The 17,719-nt window shown below is 28.5% G+C and overlaps 1 protein-coding gene across 3 annotated transcripts in view; it reads left to right on the forward strand.

The window, feature by feature from the left end:
• Window positions 1-7,942, forward strand: part of Fhos (Formin homology 2 domain containing) — a 510,750-nt gene extending 502,808 nt beyond the window's left edge. For 2 of the 3 annotated variants that reach the window (XM_075373282.1, XM_075373284.1), the window contains one exon: window positions 6,086-7,942. In XM_075373282.1, the coding sequence (XP_075229397.1) occupies window positions 6,086-6,159 (74 nt within the window). In that variant the 3' untranslated portion in view covers window positions 6,160-7,942. Of the gene's footprint in view, window positions 1-498; window positions 574-6,085 lie in introns of all 3 variants that reach the window. The other variant, XM_075373283.1, reaches the window with a different exon arrangement.
• The last annotated feature ends 9,777 nt before the right edge of the window (window positions 7,943-17,719 follow it).

Consider the following 17,719-nt stretch of genomic DNA (forward strand, 5'->3'; position numbering starts at 1 on the left):
TTAAAAATTAAGTAAAAAAGCAGTTTATAAAACAATTTATTAAAGATAATTTAATGTAATTGTTAACATTTTATTAAGTCATAATCATTTATTATGTTTTAAAATCTAACATAATTACTCATTTTTCCCATGGCATTGCATTTTTGTAATGTCATGTCATGTCCTTGTTTTTACTTAGCTGAATATAAACATGATTAAAGTTACTTAATTGGACTAATTATTATAATAATGAAATTAAATTAAAAATTATAGAACATACATAGAAGTGATTTCATTTTTAATGGTAAAAATTTTTTATTTATTAATTTTTAATTACATCAAAAATTCATAGTTAAAAAAACGATTAAAATGAAGCTCAGATAGTAAAAAGCAGTTTATTTATTTTAAGTAGGTTTTATTCAAAAATATGCATGCATGTTCGAATAATGCTTTCATGTAATACATACTCATGAATGTAGATTTATCGTTTTTTTTTATTTCTGTATATATCTTGTACAGTAATTAAGAGATCGAGGACAAGAGACAACATGACTGAAGGCAACATAAGTGGCTCTGCATAACTTCTTTTAATCGGTAATTTTAAATACCCATTTTTTAGCTTCAACATGTATTTGGCATTGTCAGTAAATGTTATTATTGAATCTGGCATGCCTGTGTTTTTGTTTTGTTTTTTTTTTTTTTTTTAATTATAATATCCCTGATTTTAAATATACATATATATATTTTTTTGTTTCTAATCAATCTTGTTAGTTATACACCGAACCTTTTTTTTAATAACTGACATTTTATATTTGTCTTCTTGGTAAGCTAGATTAGTTACTTTATTTTTTTTTTACATAACTAACTATAAATTTTTAATTTATTTTTAAAAAAGTAATTGTACTGTGGTTATTTTAGACAATCACTTAAGCTTAATATCCTTTTGTGAATAAATTGTAGTTCATGAAATCAAGAAAATCAAAGCAGGAAATACAAAATATACTTTGAAATAAAAAAGACAGTATTTCATATTCTGACAATACTGACTACGGAGAAATCAAATGATTAACTTGAATATAATCCTAAGCCTACAACTACCTAATCTTTTTTTTGAAAATTGAATGTAATCTTGATGATAGGAGTAAAGATATTTTTTACATTAAAAATACATGTTAAGATCAAATTTTATAACTTCCTTTATTTTTTATGCAGGTTAAAAACTGCTTTAGCCTTTTTATTAGTTTTTATCACAAGTTAATGTTATATGGTAATTATTGTATATACAAGGCATATTCATAAAGTAAGGTTATTAAAAAAAATTAACTCGTGAGAAAAGGTTTTTACTTACAATTTTAGTTTACTACTTACTTACTTCACTTTTCCACATAATCACCATTCAATTCTAAGCACTTTTCGTAACACTGCACCAGTTTCTTTAATCCTGCTGCGTAGAAGTTTGCCGCCTGGGAATTGGACAAGTTGGCAATGGCAGTCTTGAGTTCTTCGTCGTTTCCAAACCATTGCCCACCAAGCCACTTTTTCAAATGCAAGAAGAGGAAGTAGTTGCTAGGTGCAAGGTGAGGACTATATAGAGGGTGGTCAAAAGGTTCCCAACAAAAATCTTGAATCTTCTTCTTGGTTAAGGCAGCAGTGTAAGGATGCACGTTGTCATGAAGGAAGATCCTGCGTTGTCGATTTTGGATCGCACGTCTCAGTTTGGTGAGCATTTCGTAGTACACATGAAATCAACCAAACTGACACCCTTTTCATCCCAAAAAACAGTAACCAACATTTTTCGACTTTAGTACAGAGATTGCTTAAATTTTTTCGGTTTCAGGGAACTTGAATGATGCCACTGCATTGAGTGTTGTTTCGATTCTGCGTTTGTGTAGAATATCCACATCTCGTCGCCCGTAACAATGTAAAAAAACAAATCATCTCAATCTTTTTGATAGCGGTCCAAAAACGCTTGTCCATGCACATTCTTTGCTTTTTTTTTGTTGGTCGGTGAACATTTTCGGTACCCACCTTGCACACAATTTGTGATATCTGAGCTTTTCTGTGACAATCGTGTAGTAGAGTTGCTCCAACATACAGAAATTCATCAACCAGAGCACTAATCAATCACCGATTACATCGCAGTTTTCCGTTCACTTGTTAAATGATTTCGTCGGTCTTAATACTGGGCCTGCTGCCACTTTGCTCTTTGTCATGCACATTTGTGCGACCATTTTTAAAGTCTTGACACCATTATTTAACCTTTCCTTCACTAATTACTGTAGGTCCGTACACTAGGCACAACTCCTGATAAATTTCAGCAGCTGAAGATCCTTTTGCACACAAAAATCGAATCACAGCGCGCACTTTACAACTGGCGGGAAAAATGACTGTGGCAGACATTGCAATCTGCATTCACAGGCGAGCAAACGACTACTTAATCACAATAACAACTACAGTGGCTTCGTAAGTAGCCAATTGATGGCTCTGCATTTGTGAAACTGTGTTCAGACCTGCTAATATTTAAATATAAGTCGACGGCCCTTACTTTATGAATATGCCTCATACTTTTGCTAAGGATAAGATGTCTTTTATCACATTGTGTAATTTTACGTGCTTCTATGAACTACAAGTTCCATTTTTTTTTGTAATTATAAATTTCTAGATTTCCTTTAAAATCTATTTTGCCTTCTTTTAAATAATCAGTTTAAAAACAGCATTTCATTATATGACATACTCACTTAGCTAGATATTTTCTGGCATTATCAATCAGTTGTTGTTTTCTAAATCCTGATTTTTTTTTTACATAATTGCCCAAAAATTGTATTTTGATTTGTCTTTACAAAAATTACCATGTTTTGTTAGCTGGAGGAAAGTAATGTTCATCTTACTCTTAAATCTAGACATAGATAAATACACATAGTCATATATAATATTCTTTGTTGATAGTTCCTAGAAGATTGTTTAAATGTTAATGGTAGTTTTATTCTAACCAACTATAGTAAGTTATACATAAAAAGAGAAATAGTTAACAGCCATTATAAGCGTATCTTGTAAGTACTGGTTATTGGTTTTACAGTTATTAATATTTATAATTTTTTTCTTTGTCAAATCTTTTCTAAAGTTTTTTTTAAATATTTGTCTTTACTAATTCCTTGTATTTGCTGATGATAACTGTTTAACAGTTAAAATAAACCTTACATTTATGAATAATTTTTGAGAATTTCCTATTTATTAATTTACAAGTTATGTATTCTTAAATTCTATAACATTTTGTAGTTATTTATTTTGCAAATTTATTAAGTTATTTTCATGTCAAACTTAACCAAATTTTTATAATTCACATCATACTACTTTCAATTTTTTTGCTTGCAGTTGTAATACTTCTTGAAGACATATATTATTCATGTATAAATATCATAAAAAACTCATTGATGATTATTGTTGAATCATGAATTTTTAGCTTAAATTTCTTATATTGTTTAGAAATGTTTATTAGGTTTTTATTTAATTTTAAGTTGAAGATGTTTATCAATACCTATAAAGCAATTTGTTCTGACTGACTGACTGATTCATCAATGCCCAGCAAAAGCTACTGAAGATCAATTGATGAAAATTTATATACATGTTCTTATGGTGTAAGTACCCACCAAGAAAAGATTTTTTGAAATCCAAGTTTAAATGGAGTAACAATGAAAGTTACTTTTTTTTTTAAATTTGTCAAAAGCAAATTAAGATTTCAACTTTATTTTTGGTATATATAATCTGCATGTGAATATCTAAAAACCAATTTCTAGATCTTCTAGATGGGAAGGGTGAGCGAAGCAAGCCCTGACCACCTAAACATCCCCTGACTGCAATGGGAAACACAAGTAACCATGCAACATGGGTGAAGCCGCAACAAGGATGCTAGCATATGTATGAAATTGTTGCATGTCACATTTAAGTTTATAAAAATGAAATTCTAGAGTTATTTTAATTCACCTTATGAATGTGGTGTTTAAAAATGAATCTGAGTTTTGTCTAGAAATGATCTTTGATTACTGCATGTTCAAATATATTACATTAATGCTTGTTTCAATGCTTGAAGAATTTCGCTTGCTTGAATTTTTTTATTAATTGTCAACAGGTCAGTTATATTGCTTTAAAAATAATAAATAAATACAATAGTACCAGTATCTAAATTTCATTGTTTATCTAACAGATGTTACATTTTTCATTTTTCTCATTATCATATCTCATACCTAATTCAATGATTAAAATGTGTTATCTGCACTTCAATTTAATTTTTATTCATTGTGTATACTTAAATTCGGCATGATCATAGGCTGCATGTTGAGTTAGTGAGTGTGACATTTGTGTGAAAGAAATCATATAGACATTAACGTATATAATACTAAGTTTTTTTTTTAATATAAATAAGAAAAATAATTATAAAACATAATCTTTTTAAAATAAAATTCATGCAAATTCCTGATTTCTATTCCAGGTAAAATTGTGTAATTTTAAGAAAAAATTGAAGGTCAAATAAAAATGTCCAAATCAAATGTTTTGGTTATAGTTCTGAAAATGACTACCTCTTAAGACTTCTCATCAGAAAAATATATACAATATAACTGAAGCAGTTAAAGCATTTAGTTTGTTCAAAGAAGCTTTTGAAAAGAATATGAAAATCATTATTACAATGTGCAAATATTTTATTAAAATAAAAATCAAGTAGCCCAAAAGTTAACCTGTTGAATGAAACTAACATTTATATTGATATTAATATATTTATTGTCTTTCACAGTGGTACAAGGGGTTATGTTATAGCCTTCCCATGTGGAGGAATGACAGTTTCAGTTATATTTTTTGTTAACAGCTCCTCAATAATGATCTCAGTCACCTTTTTATTGTTGGGTTCTAATTAACAAAATATTCTGGTCTTGCAAACCATGAATGAAACACGCTACAAGTACACTTACTACATGAGTAAGGGACATAGCTGTCAATGGTTCCAAATCAAGAAAGCCATATTAGACGTCTAGAGAATCTCAGAATATTACATTAATCAATCAAAAATTATTACTATTATTAATATATTAATTTTTAAAATTACAATAAGATAAGAAATACCTTTGATAAAAATATACTTTTACATTTTGTGAAAATCTATTCATTTCCTGAAAAAAAGCTAATTTCTGACATTGTCAACTGTTACCAGGACTTTGCAAATATTACATTCTTGATATTCCTTTACTATGTATGATTTTTTTGGTGAAAACCAGGATATCTGCTCCCTCTGAAGTCATCGTATAGTTCTGCTTGTAGTTATCGTCATCTGTTTTACTTTTTGTCAAGCGATACACTCTTTATCCTAATGATTCTGATAACCAAATTATTATTATTAGTTATCAGCTCAGTAAAACAGTGAATTACAATCTAAAATTTGTTGAAATGATAACAAAATATTACTGATTCTACATGGCTTATCTTGAAATCAGTCTATAATGAAGGAGCACACTCATATAAAAGTATATTATCACATCCATTCCAAATTTTCAACAATTCAAACAAACTTTTATCCCAATTAGAAAAAAATGAATGGTTGGTTGTACTAAACTCAATGATGAATAGTTCTTTTTTACTGCCTTACATCTGTGAATATATCATACATTCTTTTAAAAAGAAGACAAGGAAAACTAATGGAAACATATATATTATATCCTCACAATTTTTAATCATCATAATCACAGCATATTTTTTAATATTTAGTTTAAAAATGTATAGGGATTAAAAATATCTGTTGCAAAGTAATTAACGTCTCTCAGTATGTACCAGTTTGATATGTACCATTCTATTAAAATTTTTAAAGCAGTTTTCAGTGTTAGATTTTTATAATAAAGTATTTTTTTCATGAAGTTATTCAGTAATTTAATAATAATCTTTTTTATAATCTTTATTTCATGATTAATTTTGTATTCATTCATTGATTTTTTAATTATAAAACAAGGCTTTTTTTACTGTGGAGCTTGTTAATCTTTATATATATATATCTATTTTTTTTTATGTGTTTATATTAATTTTGTAAATATGTAATATAACAACATTCATTATGCTTTAATTTCAGTACGTCGTACTCTACGAAATGGTTTATCCGATGAAGAAAGAAAGCATCTTGCTGCATATATAAAAAGTTATTAAAAATTGTTTACTGTCAATAAATTGACCTTATGTGAAGCACTAATTCTGAAATTGCATTTCATATTTTGGAAACATATTTATAAGAGCTTGTTTACATGACAAATCTTAGGAAAAAGTTTGACTTTAATAATCTTACAACCATTATAGTCATGACAATTGATAATGGACATTATAACTAGATTCATTTTTCTTTTTTGTTCTGTTTTTTAATAAATTATTAATGGCTTAATTAATGTCATTTTTTTACTAATAGCTGATTATAATAGACAAATGCTTTTTCATTAGTTAAAAGTTCATACTGCTTTTAGCACATTATAAAATTGCTTCTCTAAATCACTTTTTATAAAAGAAAACAAAAACTTAAAAATAATTACCTCTTAATAAATTTAAAGTAAATCAAAAATTATTATATTATTTAATTAACTGTAATTAAGGCTGTTAAATATAATTTACTTATATCAATTTCTATTTAAATGTATATTTTAATCTAAAGTGTATGACTTTTTTTCTTTTTTAGTCATAATATTAACGTTATATACGTTGATCAAGTATGTATTATTAAAAAATGTTATATGCTGTGATAATTACTTATTTTATTTATTTATTGGTTCTTAGAAAATTGTAAGACTATATAAATTTATTATAATTTGTTAGTATAATGATATTACAACTACAGTAGAGTCTCCTTAATTAGAAGTATTTGAAATAAAAATGGTTTGAATTTTGAAAACGTTTCGAGTACAGGATATGTTCTCAATGAAAAAATGCCTCTTAGATTAGGTTAGATCATAGTTCATTGAAGTTGATGAAAACAGTTTATCATAGATTCATTTCATGATTATAATTGAATTAATTAGACAAATTTGTAATTAATTGAGAATCATTAAAACTAGAAATTTGTAAATTAATGTATCTTCTTCAAAGTAATAAATATTAATTGTTAGGATAACTATAATGAACAAAAATTCTTCATTTTTACTTTTTAGAAATAGATAATTAGTACACCATGTAGTCTGTGATGTCTCATTTATGATACTGTGCTAATTGTATTATTGTTATTGGTTTTTGTTAATATAGTTTATATTTTATCTTTTTAATTTTTAAAATGTTTTTTATTTGTATTAGTGAGCTGAATACATTATTGATATTCTACTGTTGGATGTATTAATGTATGAATATGATGCACATTTTTTAAATAAACCTTTAATCAAGATATAATTTTTTCACAATTATTTAGTTTCATAAAGATTTTTTTCACTGAGTTTTACTGAAAATATTTTATACTTATCACATAAAACTGTTAAATTATTTTAGTAGATAATATTATTTTTAATAATATGTTTTGTTTATATAGTTTCATTAAAGATTACTTAAAATTTTTTTATTATATTTAAAATTGAGAAAATATTTTTGCAGTATATCAACAATAAATGAGCATTTATTTTTTTCTATCTGTATTTTAAGTAAAAAATGATAGTATGTTAATATGTTATTTTTTATGTTGTTCCTGTAATTTTTCATATTTTTTTGTAAAAGCATAAATATAATTTTTATTCATAAAGCAACTGAAGTATTTTTTTATGTTAATTTTTTTTCTCATTGTGTTAATAAATGATTAAACAATATTACTGTGAGTACATTGCTGTGAATTTAGTCCTATTTGTAATTAAGTGCATGTAGCTTATTTACATATTTTGAAGTATAAGCCTGCAGGAATAATGTTAATTTGTCAACTGTTTTAATTTTGTTCACATAGTTTTAAATATTTATATATATATATATATATATATATATATATATATATATATATATATATAAATTTGTAATATGAATATTTGTATAATTATTGTTATAATTAAAATAATAACTGTAATATATATATGTATACATAGTTCCAAATGGACTACTAGTCTTTATGTTTAAATAAATTATTATTTGTTTAATATGTACATGTAGATATATTACAATCTTATTACAAGTGTTATTTTTTTTTTCATTAAAGATTTTTAGACTTAAACTCTGATGTTTCATTTGTTTTGTTATTATATTATTATATGTTTACAGAGTAAAAAAAATTGATAGGCTAATCTACCAATGCCTTTCTTTCTTTTTCCTGTTTAGCCTCTGGTAACTACAGTTTAGATAATACTTCAGAGGATGAATGAGGATGATATGTATGAGTGTGAATGAAGTGTAGTCTTGTACATTCTCAGTTCGACCATACCTGAGATGTGTGGTTAATTGAAACCCAACCACCAAAGAACACTGGTATCCACGATCTAGTATTAAAGTCCGTGTAAGAATAGCTGGCTTTACTAGACTTGAACGTTGGAACTCTCGACTTCCAAATCAGCTGATTTGGGAAGACGCGTTCACCACTAGACCAACCCGGTGGGTAATCTACCAATACCTAAAATGTTTGTATCTTTTATCAGATTATTATATATTGTGTATGGTCAAATCTTCTTTTTTAATCATTTTCATAGCACAGATACTGTTATTTCATTTTCTGTTGCATTTCCATTTTGGCCATTAAGAGAATTAACCTTAACTCTAAAAAGAAAAAAGGATGGACAGTGTGACTGATTATAGATACAGTTGGGATAAGCTAAACATAAAATATTGGATGTGCATGGTTACCAAACTGTTTAGATTTTTAGGATACAAAACACAAAAATATATTATTTTAATGAAAAATAGATTATTTACATTTTTTACTTATATTGTAGTTAATATATAAACCAATTATGGCTTCTTTGCCTTGAAACCTTGAAAAAATTTCTTTTCGTGCTTTTTTCAAACAAAATTCTTTATTAAATAAATGACAAACTAGCAAAATATCTTCTATTAGAAGATTATTCTGATCAGTTCATTATAAACTTTTATTTAGTCTAAGGAGGATAATATACATTCTTTAATTCTATTTTTTCACTTTTATTTTCTAGCAATGTATTTTTTTTATAATGTTTTTGGTTTGGTAATGTTTTCAATGCCCGTATAATTCCTCTGCGCTATTCAAAGTCATAAATTTTTACACACATGTACGAAAACAGATGATATTAGATAAATTATATGTTTTGTCATCTGTTGATGAATTCAAAAACCATAAAATCATATGATTAAAGGTAATATGTAGTAAATTTAATTTTATATATATGTTATCGATAATACATGATCAATTATTTATTAAATTTAATTACTTTTCTTATATATAAATTATTATTAGTATTTATGATTACTATATTTGATTAATCTCAGGTTAAAAGTAACTAATATTTTTAACGCATGGAACTGACACACCATACACAAATAAGATACGACAGAAGTTTTTGAAAATTCACAAAGTTAATATCATTGCACACCACTCGAAAAGGTACTACATACATGCTTGAACACGACATTGCAAATGAACAAAATTGAAATTGAAAAAATGTGAAATAGAAATTAAATAACATCATCTCTCTTGGCCCCCCAGAACTAGTTTTTCTAGTGTTTTCTTCTCGTTTAAAAGAACACTAAACATTGCTTGTCAAAAAAGCTTGCAGTGTACGAACATTTCCAATTGGCAATTACAAATTTGGTAACATTGCCACTAAAACATCAAGTTTTAAATTATGGTAAAATTTTACCATGAATATTTAATGTTTTATTGAAAAATTACCTATAAAGTGGTCACTCAAAACTCACCAATAACTTCATAATATAACTTATAAAACCTCCTCTATGAATCATGAGACCTTGCCGTTGGTGAGGGGGCATGAGTGCTCAGGGATACAGAGTAGCTGGACCGAAGGTGCAACCATATCGGAGAGGTATCTGTTGAGAGCCAGACTTCAGGAATGATTCCTGAAAGAGGGCAGCAGCTCTTTCAGTAGTTGTTAGGGGCGTGAGTCACAATGACTTAAACGGCCATATCAACATCACTCAGTCCTCTTGAGTACTGCGCAGCTGAAAGCAATGGAAAACTACAGCTGCTTTTTTTCCAAGAAAATGTGGCTCTCTGCATTTTCATATAGCAATGATGGAGGCGCCTTCCTTGGTAAAATATTCTGGAGGTAAACTAGTCCCCCGTTCGGATCTCCGGGTGGGGACTACTAAGGAAGGGGTCACCAGAAAACTAAAAAATAACATTCGAGTCGGAGCATGGAATGTTAGAAGCTTAAAAAAGGTTGGTAGGCTAGAAAATTTAAAAAGGGAAATGGATAGGGTAAATGTGGATATAGTAGGAATTAGTGAGGTTCGGTGGGGAGAAGAAGGCGACTTTTGGTCAGGTGATTTTAGAGTAATTAACTCAGCGTCAAATAATGGGCAGGCAGGAGTAGGTTTCGTGATGAACAAGAAGATAGGGAGGAGAGTGGAGTATTTCAAAACGCATAGCGATAGAATCATTGTAATAAGGATAAAATCAAAACCTAAACCGACAACGATTGTTAACGTCTATATGCCTACAAGCGCCCATGATGATGATGATGAGGTAGAGTGTGTATACGAAGAGATTGATGAAGCAATTAAACATGTAAAAGGAGATGAAAATTTAATAATAGTTGGAGATTGGAATGTAAGCATTGGAAAAGGCAAGGAAGGAAATATAGTGGGTGAATACGGGCTGGGCAAAAGGAATGAAAGAGGGGACCGACTTATAGAGTTTTGCACGAAGTATAATTTAGTAATTGCCAACACCCAATTTAAAAATCATAATAGAAGAATATACACTTGGAAAAAGCCAGGCGATACTGCAAGGTATCAGATAGATTATATCATGGTTAAGCAAAGATTTAGAAATCAACTCGTTGACTGTAAAACTTACCCTGGAGCAGACATTGATAGCGACCATAATTTGGTGATAATGAAATGTAGATTGGGGTTTAAAAACCTGAAGAAAAGGTGTCAGATGAATCGGTGGAATTTAGAGAAGCTTGAGGAAGAGGAGGTAAAGAAGATTTTTGAGGAGGACATCACAAGAGGTCTGAGTAAAAAAGATAAGGTAGAAAATGTAGAAGAAGAATGGGAGAATTTTAAAAAGGAAATTCTTAAATCAGCAGAAGCAAACTTAGGCGGAATAAAGAGAACTGGTAGAAAACCTTGGGTTTCAGACGATATATTGCAGCTGATGGATGAACGTAGAAAATATAAGAATGCTAGTGATGAAGAAAGTAAAAGGAACTATCGGCAATTAAGAAATGCTATAAACAGGAAGTGCAAACTGGTGAAAGAAGAGTGGATTAAAGAAAAGTGTTCAGAAGTGGAAAGAGAAATGAACATTGGTAAAATAGACTGAGCATACAGGAAAGTAAAGGAAAGTTTTGGGGTACATAAATTAAAATCTAATAATGTGTTAAACAAAGATGGTACACCAATATATAATACGAAAGGTAAAGTCGATAGATGGGTGGAATATATTGAAGAGTTATACGGAGGAAATGAATTAGAAAATGGTGTTATAGAGGAAGAAGAGGAAGTTGAGGAGGATGAAATGGGAGAAACAATACTGAGATCTGAATTTAAGAGAGCATTAAAAGATTTAAATGGCAGAAAGGCTCCTGGAATAGACGGAATACCTGTAGAATTACTGCGCAGTGCAGGTGAGGAAGCGATTGATAGATTATACAAACTGGTGTGTAATATTTATGAAAAAGGGGAATTTCCATCAGACTTCAAAAAAAGTGTTATAGTCATGATACCAAAGAAAGCAGGGGCAGATAAATGTGAAGAATACAGAACAATTAGTTTAACTAGTCATGCATCAAAAATCTTAACTAGAATTCTATACAGAAGAATTGAGAGGAGAGTGGAAGAAGTGTTAGGAGAAGACCAATTTGGTTTCAGGAAAAGTAAAGGGACAAGGGAACCAATTTTAGGCCTCAGATTAATAGTAGAAGGAAGATTAAAGAAAAACAAACCAACATACTTGGCGTTTATAGACCTAGAAAAGGCATTCGATAACGTAGACTGGAATAAAATGCTCAGCATTTAAAAAAAATTAGGGTTCAAATACAGAGATAGAAGAACAATTGCTAACATGTACAGGAACCAAACAGCAACAGTAACAATTGAAGAACATAAGAAAGAAGCCGTAATAAGAAAGGGAGTCCGACAAGGATGTTCCCTATCTCCGTTACTTTTTAATCTTTACATGGAACTAGCAGTTAATGATGTTAAAGAACAATTTAGATTCGGAGTAACAGTACAAGGTGAAAAGATAAAGATGCTACGATTTGCTGATGATATAGTAATTCTAGCCGAGAGTAAAAAGGATTTAGAAGAAACAATGAACGGCATAGATGAATTCCTACGCAAGAACTATCGCATGAAAATAAACAAGAACAAAACAAAAGTAATGAAATGTAGTATAAATAACAAAGATGGACCACTGAATGTGAAAATAGGAGGAGAAAAGATTATGGAGGTAGAAGAATTTTGTTATTTGGGAAGTAGAATTACTAAAGATGGACGAAGCAGGAGCGATATAAAATGCCGAATAGCACAAGCGTAACGAGCCTTCAATAAGAAATATAATTTGTTTACATCAAAAATTAATTTAAATGTCAGGAAAAGATTTTTGAAAGTGTATGTTTGGAGTGTATATGGTAGTGAAACTTGGACAATCGGAGTATCTGAGAAGAAAAGATTAGAAGCTTTTGAAATGTGGTGCTGTAGGAGAATGTTAATAATCAGATGGGTGGATAAAGTGACAAATGAAGAGGTATTGCGGCAAATAGATGAAGAAAGAAGCATTTGGAAAAATATAGTTAAAAGAAGAGACAGACTTATAGGCCACATACTAAGGCATCCTGGAATAGTCGCTTTAATATTGGAAGGACAGGTAGAAGGGAAAAATTGTGTAGGCAGGCCACGTTTGGAATATGTAAAACAAATTGTTAGGGATGTAGGATGTAGAGGGTATACTGAAATGAAACGACTAGCACTAGATAGGGAATCTTGGAGAGCTGCATCAAACCAGTCAAATGACTGAAGACAAAAAAAAAAAAAAACTTATAAAACCTTAATGATAGATGTAGTTAATTCAAAATTAAATTATTGTCAAACAGACCTTGGCTTGGAATTTTTTTTCGGTAACACAAATCTCTATGCTGGCAACCCAAAAAACATAACATGTTATATGATTGATACTGTAATTGAAAAATAGTAACCTCATCTCTACTTAAAGATTACATATTGTGTAATGCATTTCTTATTATACAATTTTTCATGCTATTAAAAAAGTAATTATATTACATGTAAAAAGGAAGAACATACTATACAGATTTGATTTTTAACCTGCCAGGTTGGTCTAATGGTGAATGCATCTTCGCAAATCAGCTGATTTCAGTCTAGAGTTCCAACGTTCAAATCATAGTAAAGACTTTTATACTGATTTAAATAACTAGATCGTGGATACCAGTGTTCTTTGGTGGTTGGGTTTCAATTAACCACACATCTCTGAAATGGTCAACCTGAGACTGTAGAAGACTACACTTCACTTACACTCATACATATCATCCTCTGAAGTAATACCTGACAATGATTACAGGGAAAAAAAGGTTTGATTTTCAAACATTTTACGTTAATTTACATGCCTGTATGATGTTAATGAAGTTTACATGAATGCAGAAAATTATTTTACATCAGATCAGCAGAAAATAGACAGAATGTCAATAAAAAATTTATTAATTTTCTTGGAAAATACAATTTTTTGATTTTTATTATTTTAAACTAATGTTTAGTTGTTTGGCATGATTTGTGTATAGTAATTGTAACATATCTTTTAAGAAAAGGTGGTGCCAGGTAGTATTAGATTACAGTTCAATAGTTTCATACACATTGTTGCATTTGTTGGCAGGCTGTTAAAAATGTGTATTGATGAGTTTCAGTTGATACTGAAACAGGACAGGTTAATTAATCTAAAGGAACATTTTTATATACCATAAAAGTAAAGTTTTGGCTCGGGAAAAGGGGACACTGAAAGTTTTCTCAGGCTTCTAAATCTTCTGTTCTTGTTTCAAAATGCTTGTAGAATAACAAACTAAGCTAATCCAACGCTCAAAATTAATCATTATTGTACTTTCTGCCATCATGAAGAACCTCATAAGTTAATTTTGTAATTAACTTTACTTTTTTTATAATATGGATAAAATGTATTCTTCCTTAATATGCTAGAGAAGAAATCACTCTGATAAAATTAGTGCTTTTATACAAAAGTTACATTTTTATTTACATTTTCAGTCTATATTAAAGGTAATTCAGGATAGGTTTCTTTGGTTAACAAATTTGATTGTGCATACAATCTTGCATACAGCATGGTATGACTTGCATACAAGTCATGGTTTGATATCTATTTATGTAGATGTTGTACTATCTAGATATTTATTATATTTATAAATAAATAACTTGATATAAGATTTTTAATTATCATCATCATTATTATAATTTTTATTTAACTGTTTTTTTAAGTACATCTTTTTATGCTTTTAAACAATTTTGTTTGATCACTTATTCTGTTTGGTGAGCATGATCTGCTTTAAAGTTTGAAAATTACAATATTTGATTACTTACTAATTGAATTCTATTTTTAACAGATTTCTCAAAAAAAATTAACCGATTCTAAGATCCTATAAATCTTTAACTTAATATAAATCGATAACTTAAGTGGAAGATTTTTTAACAAAAAATTATACAGATTATTTTAAAATAATTTGTGTATATTTCCATTATTGCCTAGCATTGGAGTATTACAGAATTATAGATTCTACCTTTAATATTATTCTGATGTTCAAAAGTAATTTTAAATAAAATTTAAAAATAAGTTAAAAAATTTGCATTAATTTGTGCTAAATGAAGAAAGTAGATTTAAAAATGAATCTAAATACATCTTTTTATTTTATATGATACAAGTGTAAACTTAAGATAAAAAAATAATATTTACTTTAGCATTCCATAGTAGAATGTGTTACTTTTTTGCCTGTAAACATTTCAAAACTACCATGGCAAAGTATTAGTCTCCTACTTTCATCAGTTCTGGGTTTAAATTCTGAACCCAAAACCATGACACTTTTTTGTATGCTACAAATTCATATCTCATGAGCATAAAAAAAGCTGGCAATGAATTGTATAACTTGACCGGTGTAGCTGGGAAGGTTATGCAATCTTTTTTTTTTAATTTCTAGCTAAGCCAGAAAATTAAAAGAAAAATGTAATAAATTTTAATGTTATTAAGTTTTTTCTTATTAAATATAAATTACTTGTTTGATTTTATTTAAACATTCAAGATGTTCAACAAACTAAGGTAATAACCAACATTTTTAATATTAGTAAATTAACATCATAATTTTGAAAAATATGTTTCTGATTTTTTTGAAAACTTGCCTGCTCATACATCAAGGAGCTTTTTTAATGATTAAAATATACACTAAAATTGATTTTAAAATCAAAATTTAAAAACATTTTTTTAAAATTTGGGAGCTTTCCCATAAGGGGAGGGTATTAAGTTATTTTAGTGACTATTGTTTAACAAAATATATTTTGAGGATTAAAAATTTGAAACAGCAGAAACACATTTTTTTATTTGGGGCTTCCATTCTCAAGGGTAGTCATTCGGATAAAATTAATTTTTAAGAAAATAATTACAATTAATTTTTAAAACATTTTTTTGTTACCACAGACCATTGGAATAGGATGGGCAAAAAATGTTTATAGTGATTTGATGACCTATTGATGAATGCAAAAAACTCCTTTTCTGAAGTGAGATATAGCTAAAAAAAGCCTTCATTCCTTTCCCCATATTTTCCTTGGAACTTTTCCCTCTCATCTCCGCCAGTAATGCTCATCATTCAGTGTAAATATTTGTATTTCTGAGCTATATAAGTATGAATCATATTCACTGTAAGTTCTATATTTAGGAGACATATGACTAAGGATCTCATCACAGTTTTATAGTTATTACCTTTCAAACATTTTTAGAGAGGATTTAGTTACACAAGCAACCTTTTCTGGATCTCCTCTGACCAAATTATATGGAAGTATTTAAATTTATTGATCCTTTCAAACCTCACTCACAGTAAGACTATGATCTATTCTTAGTACTCCTTTCTTTCCATCAAAATGTGCTTTGTTTTCACTGTTTCTTGTACTATTTCCATAGTAGATAATATATATAATGCAGCTGATGATGCAAATTAAGTTCATGAAAGCACTTCTATTTATGTAATAAAATTAGGTAAGTCATTTCAATTATTCTGTACTTGGGTTGATCTATTAAATTAGAAAAAAAAAAATATATATATATATATATATATATATAATTTTTTTTTCTCAAGAACATATTTATTTATATGATTTAAAAGAACAGATTTATATTTTATGATTATGAGTTTTATATTTGTAAGAATTACTATAAATAAGAACTACTGTGCAACATGATTGAAGAACATAATTTACAACTATATAAATATAATTATTATTATTTGCTGAATAACAACTTTTTTATCTAAGAATATGCTTTCATATTAATTTCTTGTAAAAGATGTAGCTTTGTACATTCATATGCTATGCAGCGTTAAATAAAATCCATTTCTGAGTATATCAGTTAATTTTTATTCTGATTTGGTTCCATAGTGATTTTATTAGCAAATACCCCATTTAAATTTTGAAAATCAGAAGATTGGTTGCGAAGATATAATAACATTTTAGAATAACCATGATCTGCTAGATCGAGAGTCACTGATGCATGCAAAAGTTAGCTTTCACTCTGCGAACAAATACTCAGTTTGAATTTTGAAAATCAGATGATTGTTTGCAGAGATATTATAAGAGCATGCCACTGCACCTCCCAAAATAGCACCCCATGAACAGTACCAGTTGATGATTGGTCTTACCTCACATGAGGTGCTCACATCACCTCACCACTCTAGCGCCTTACACACAGAGCCCACCAGGAAGCCCATTATTATTAAACAGAGAATTTTTTTAATTAATTTGATTTTATTTTATTTAACATAAGTTTAATTCTACTATTTTTGTAATATTATTCATTTGATTGATTCTAATCATACAGTTCAAACCCAGCTCATCAACCAGTGATAGAAGCTCCCAATTCACAATTCATTCAAGTTTGTACTTCAACCTGCTAATCTCTACTACTGCATATATATATATATATAGATGCATACATCAAGACCGATGGCTTCAATTATTTTAACGCAAAAAATAAACCAATGCTATTATACAGGAGAAATTCTAGATGAACTCAAAATATCCTTTTAGGTTTTCATATAAGGACTAATAAACTGATAGAAAGACTATGTAATTATTATACCAATAACCCACTTAGAAAATTATAGTGTGTAACCTTGGCTAAAAAATTTCTTTATTATATAGTAAAGGGATTTTTCTTATCATGATGTGTTAGGTTAAAAATAATAATGAATTAAACAATAATCAGTGTTGAATTTGAAATTGATATGTCATTCACAATCAACAGATCTACTAATGATTCATACGATGATCAATACAAATTCAGTATAAGCACATTTTTGGAGTTTTTATTTATACAGAAAACTGAAAA

This window comes from Lycorma delicatula, chromosome 8 (assembly GCF_047948215.1).
Source record: "Lycorma delicatula isolate Av1 chromosome 8, ASM4794821v1, whole genome shotgun sequence".
Classification (NCBI taxonomy): domain Eukaryota; kingdom Metazoa; phylum Arthropoda; class Insecta; order Hemiptera; family Fulgoridae; genus Lycorma; species Lycorma delicatula.